This window comes from Gallus gallus, chromosome 36 (genome assembly GCF_016699485.2).
Source record: "Gallus gallus isolate bGalGal1 chromosome 36, bGalGal1.mat.broiler.GRCg7b, whole genome shotgun sequence".
Taxonomy (NCBI): domain Eukaryota; kingdom Metazoa; phylum Chordata; class Aves; order Galliformes; family Phasianidae; genus Gallus; species Gallus gallus.
This window is the reverse complement of record NC_052567.1, coordinates 58,553-64,765: the sequence shown is the minus strand read 5'-3', so window position 1 is coordinate 64,765 and position 6,213 is coordinate 58,553. Positions and strand designations below refer to the sequence as shown.

The 6,213-nt window shown below is 57.2% G+C and overlaps 1 protein-coding gene across 7 annotated transcripts in view; it reads right to left on the bottom strand.

Annotated features, from left to right (window-relative positions):
• Positions 1 to 3,962: 3,962 nt before the first annotated feature.
• LOC100858386 overlaps positions 3,963 to 6,213 on the bottom strand; it is a 37,681-nt gene continuing 35,430 nt past the window's right edge. For 3 of the 7 annotated variants that reach the window (XM_046905067.1, XM_046905062.1, XM_046905064.1), the window contains one exon: positions 3,964 to 4,806. In XM_046905067.1, coding sequence (XP_046761023.1) covers positions 4,675 to 4,806 — 132 coding nt within the window. In that variant the 3' untranslated portion in view covers positions 3,964 to 4,674. Of the gene's footprint in view, positions 4,807 to 6,213 lie in introns of all 7 variants that reach the window. The other 4 variants (XM_046905063.1, XM_046905065.1, XM_046905066.1 and 1 more) reach the window with 4 other exon arrangements.

Genomic DNA, 6,213 nt, shown 5'->3' with positions numbered 1-6,213 from the left:
GGCCGGAGGGACCCCCCCCAACCTCCGCCCTATAGATCCCAAAAGCGGGGGGGGGGGAATGGGATGTGGGGTGGGACCCCATTGGGATCCCATAGGGGGAGTGGGGGCGAAATGTGTGGGGCAATGGGGTGTGGGGTGGGACCCCATTGGGGGACCCCATAAGGTTTGGGGTTCTCCATCAGTGGGGTCCCAGCAGAGGAATGGGGACCCCAAACTGTGGGGCAATGGGATGTGGGGTGGGACCCCATTGGGATCCCATTGGTGGGGGAATGGGGGCTCAATGTGTGGGGCAATGGGGTGTGGGGTGGGACCCCATTGGGGGACCCCATAAACTTTGGGGTTCACCATATTGGGGGCTCAATGTGTGGGGCAGTGGGATGTGGGGTGGGACCCCATTGGGATCCCATTGGGGGAATGGGGGCCCAATGTGTGGGGCAATGGGGTGTGGGGTGGGACCCCATTGGGGGACCCCATAAGGTTTGGGGTTCACCATATTGGGGGCTCAATGTGTGGGGCAGTGGGATGTGGGGTGGGACCCCATTGGGATCCCATGGGAGGGGAATGGGGGATCAATGTGTGGGGCAATGGAGTGTGGGGTGGGACCCCAATGGGATCCCATTGGGGGAATGGGGGCCCAATGTGTGGGGCAATGGGGTGTGGGGTGGGACCCCATTGGGGGACCCTATAAAGGGTGGGGTTCTCCATATTGGGGTCCCATGGGGAGGGGAATGGGGGCTCAATGTGTGGGGCAGTGGGGTGTGGGGTGGGACCCCATTGGGGGACCCCATAAGGTTTGGGGTTCTCCATATGGAGGTCCCATTGGGAGGGGAATGGGGTCCCAATGTGTGGGGTAATGGGATATGGGGTGGGGTGGGACCCCATTGGGATCCCATAGGGGGAGTGGGGGCTCAATGTGTGGGGCAATGGGGTGTGGGGTGGGACCCCATTGGGGGACCCCATAAGGTTTGGGGATCACCATATTGGGGGCTCAATGTGTGGGGCAGTGGGGTGTGGGGTGGGACCCCATTGGGATCCCATTGGGGGAATGGGGGCCCAATGTGTGGGGCAGTGGGGTGTGGGGTGGGACCCCATTGGGGGACCCCATAAGGTTTGGAGTTCTCCATCAGTGGGGTCCCAGCAGAGGAATGGGGACCCCAAACTGTGGGGCAATGGGATGTGGGGTGGGACCCCATTGGGATCCCATTGGTGGGGGAATGGGGGCTCAATGTGTGGGGCAATGGGGTGTGGGGTGGGACCCCATTGGGGGACCCCATAAACTTTGGGGTTCACCATATTGGGGGCTCAATGTGTGGGGTAATGGGATGTGGGGTGGGGTGGGACCCCATTGGGATCCCATGGGAGGGGAATGGGGGCTCAATGTGTGGGGCAATGGAGTGTGGGGTGGGACCCCATTGGGGGACCCCATAAGGTTTGGGGTTCTCCATATGGAGGTCCCATTGGGAGGGGAATGGGGTCCCAATGTGTGGGGTAATGGGATATGGGGTGGGGTGGGACCCCATTGGGATCCCATAGGGGGAGTGGGGGCGAAATGTGTGGGGCAATGGGGTGTGGGGTGGGACCCCATTGGGGGACCCCATAAGGTTTGGGGTTCTCCATATGGAGGTCCCATTGGGAGGGGAATGGGGACCCCAATGTGTGGGGAAATGGGGTGTGGGGTGGGACCCCACTGGGGGACCCCATAAACTTTGGGTCCTCTATTAGTGGGATTTTGGGGTCCCCCATTATAGGGCTATGGGGTGACCCCAATCTTAGGGTCCCCCATTAATGAGATTTTGGGGTCCCCCATTATAGGGCTATGGTCTGACCCCATAAACTTTGGGCCCCCCATTATTGGGGTGCCCCATGACAGGGCTATAGGCTGACCCCATAAACTTTGGGCCCCCATTATTGGGATTTTGGGGTCCCCTATTATAGGGCTATGGGGTGACCCCAATTTAGGGTCCCCCCAATGGGATTTGGGGTCCCCCATTATAGTGCCATAGTTTGACCCCATAAACTTTGGGCCCCCATTATTGGGGTTCCCCATGACAGGGCTATAGGCTGACCCCATAATCTTTGGACCCCCAATATAGGGTTATAGGGCCACCCCATAAACTTTGGGCCCCCCATTATTGGGGTCCCCCATTACAGGACTATGGGGTGACCCCATAAACTTTGGGCCCCCATTATAGGCCTATAAGGTGACCCCATAAACTTTGGATCCCCCATTATTGGGGTCCCCCTTTATAGGGCCATGGGGTGACCCCAATTTAGGGTCCCCCATTAATGAGATTTTGGGGTCCCCCACTATAGGGCTATAGGGTGACCCCATAAACTTTGGGCCCCTGTTATTGGGATTTTGGGATCCCCCATTATAGGGCTATGAGGTGACCCCATAAAATTTGGGCCCCCATTATTGGGGTCCCCCTTTATAGGGCTATGGGGTGACCCCAATTTAGGGTCCTCCCAATGGGATTTGGGGTCCCCCATTACAGAGCTATGGGGTGACCCCATAAACTTTGGGCCCCCATTATTGGGGTTCCCCATGACAGGGCTATAGGCTGACCCCATAACCTTTGGACCCCCGATATAGGGTTATAGGGTCACCCCATAAACTTTGGGCCCCCCATTATTGGGGTCCCCCATTACAGGACTATGGGGTGACCCCATAAACTTTGAGCCCCCATTATAAGGCTATAGGCTGACCCCATAAACTTTGGGCCCCCCGTTATTGGGATTTTGGGGTCCCCCTTTAGACGGCTATGGGGTGACCCCAATGTTTGGGTCCCCCCTGATGGGATCTGGGGTCCCCCATTACAGGGCTATGGTCTGACCCCATAAACTTTGGGCCCCCATTATAGGCCTATAAGGTGACCCCATAAACTTTGGATCCCCCATTATTGGGGTCCCCCTTTATAGGGCTATGGGGTGACCCCAATTTAGGGTCCCCCATTAATGAGATTTTGGGGTCCCCCACTATAGGGCTATAGGGTGACCCCATAAACTTTGGGCCCCTGTTATTGGGATTTTGGGATCCCCCATTATAGGGCTATGAGGTGACCCCATTAACTTTGGGCCCCCATTATTGGGGTCCCCCATTATAGGGTTATGGGGTGACCCCAATTTAGGGTCCTCCCAATGGGATTTGGGGTCCCCCATTACAGAGCTATGGGGTGACCCCATAAACTTTGGGCCCCCATTATTGGGGTTCCCCATGACAGGGCTATAGGCTGACCCCATAACCTTTGGACCCCCGATATAGGGTTATAGGGTCACCCCATAAACTTTGGGCCCCCCATTATTGGGGTCCCCCATTACAGGACTATGGGGTGACCCCATAAACTTTGAGCCCCCATTATAGGGCTATAGGCTGACCCCATTAACTTTGAGCCCCCCGTTATTGGGATTTTGGGGTCCCCCTTTATACGGCTATGGGGTGACCCCAATGTTTGGGTCCCCCCAATGGGATTTGGGGTCCCCCATTATAGTGCCATGGTTTAACCCCATAAACTTTGGGCCCCCATTATTGGGGTTCCCCATGACAGGGCTATAGGCTGACCCCATAACCTTTGGACCCCCGATATAGGGTTATAGGGTCACCCCATAAACTTTGGGCCCCCCATTATTGGGGTCCCCCATTACAGGACTATAGGGTGACCCCATAAACTTTGGGCCCCTGTTATTGGGATTTTGGGATCCCCCATTATAGGGCTATGAGGTGACCCCATTAACTTTGGGCCCCCATTATTGGGGTCCCCCTTTATAGGGCCATGGGATGACCCCAATTTAGGGTCCCCCCAATGGGATTTGGGGTCCCCCATTATAGTGCCATAGTTTGACCCCATAAACTTTGGGCCCCCATTATTGGGGTTCCCCATGACAGGGCTATAGGCTGACCCCAAAATCTTTGGACCCCCGATATAGGGTTATAGGGCCACCCCATAAACTTTGGGCCCCCCATTATTGGGGTCCCCCATTACAGGACTATGGGGTGACCCCATAAACTTTGAGCCCCCATTATAGGGCTATAGGCTGACCCCATTAACTTTGAGCCCCCCGTTATTGGGATTTTGGGGTCCCCCTTTATACGGCTATGGGGTGACCCCAATGTTTGGGTCCCCCCAATGGGATTTGGGGTCCCCCATTATAGTGCCATGGTTTGACCCCATAAACTTTGGGCCCCCATTATTGGGGTTCCCCATGACAGGGCTATAGGCTGACCCCATAAACTTTGGGCCCCCCGTTATTGGGATTTTGGGGTCCACCCTTATAGGGCTATGGGGTGACCCCAATCTTAGGGTCCCCAGCGATGGGATCTGGGGTCCCCCATTACAGGGCTATGGTCTGACCCCATAAACTTTGGGCCCCCATTATAGGCCTATAAGGTGACCCCACAAACTTTGGATCCCCCATTATTGGGGGTCCCCCATTATAGGGTTATGGGGTGACCCCAATTTAGGGTCCCCCCAATGGGATTTGGGGTCCCCCATTATAGTGCCATAGTTTGACCCCATAAACTTTGGGCCCCCATTATTGGGGTTCCCCATGACAGGGCTATAGGCTGACCCCATAAACTTTGGGCCCCCCGTTATTGGGATTTTGGGGTCCCCCTTTATAGGGCCATGGGGTGACCCCAATGTTAGGGTCCCCCCCGATGGGATTTGGGGTCCCCCCTCACCTCTCTTTGCCGTCGCCCTCCATGTCCAACGATTGGCTGAGGAACTCCTCCAGGTCGAAGCCCACCCCATATCCCGCCCCGCTGCCTTTTGGGGTCACCGAGAAGACGGGGGGCAAAATGTCCTCCACCTTTATGGGGGAAAAAGGGGGGGGGGGGGGAAGAGAGGACCCCAAAAACGTGACCCCAAAATGGAGACCCCAAATCCATGACCCCAAAATGGAAACCCCAATTCCATGACTCCAAATGGAGACCCCAAATCCATGACCCCAAATTAAGATCACCAACCCATCCTAAGACCCCAAATGGAGACCCCAAATCCATGATCCCAAATGGAGACCCCAATTCCATGACCCCAAATTAAGATCACCAACCCATCCTAAGACCCCAAATGGAGACCCCAATTCTCTGACCCCAAATGGAGACCCCAAACCCATGATCCCAAATGGAGACCCCAATTCCCTGACCCCAAATGGAGACCCCACCCCACTCCAAGACCCCAAATGGAGACCCCAACGCATCCCAAGACCCAAATGGAGCCCCCAACCCATCCCGTGACCCCAAATGGAGACCCCACCCCAAGACCCCAAATGGAGACCCCAACCCATCCCATGACCCCAAATGGGGCCCCCCAACCCATCCCATGACCCCAAATGGAGACCCCACCCCACCCCAAGACCCCAAATGGAGACCCCACCCCAAATGGAGACCCCATTGGAGCCCCCAACCCATCCCAAGACCCCAAATGGAGACCCCACCCCACTCCAAGACCCCAATGGAGCCCCCCACCCATCTCAAGACCCCAAATGGAGACCCCAATGGAGCCCCCAACCCATCCCGTGACCCCATATGGAGACCCCACCCCACTTCAAGGCTGCAATGGAGCCCCCCACCCATCCCAAGACCCCAAATGGAGACCCCACCCCACCCCAAGACCCCATTGGAGCCCCCAACCCATCCCGAGACCCCAAATGGAGACCCCATTGGAGCCCTCTAACGCATCCAATGACCCCAAGTGGAGACCCCACCCCAAATGGAGACCCCATTGGAGCCCCCCACCCATCCCAAGACCCCACTGGAGTCCCCCAACCCATCCCAAGACCCCAAATGGAGACCCCACCCCAAGACCCCAAATGGAGACCCCCCACCCATCCCATGACCCCAAATGGGGCCCCCCAACCCATCCCAAGACCCCAAATGGAGACCCCACCCCACTCCAAGACCCCATTGGAGCCCCCCACCCATCCCAAGACCCCAAAGCTCAGAACTGGAGCCCCCCAACCCATCCCGTGACCCCAAATGGAGACCCCAACCCATCCCATGACCCCAAGTGGAGCCCCCACCCCAAATGGAGACCCCAATGGAGCCCCCAACCCACCCCAAGACCCCAAATCGAGACCCCACCCCATTCCAAGACCCCATTGGAGCCCCCCAACCCATCCCAAGACCCAAATGGAGACCCCAACCCATCCTGTGACCCCAAATCGAGACCCCACCCCACTCCAAGACCCCAAATGGAGACCCCAGCCCCCTCCAAG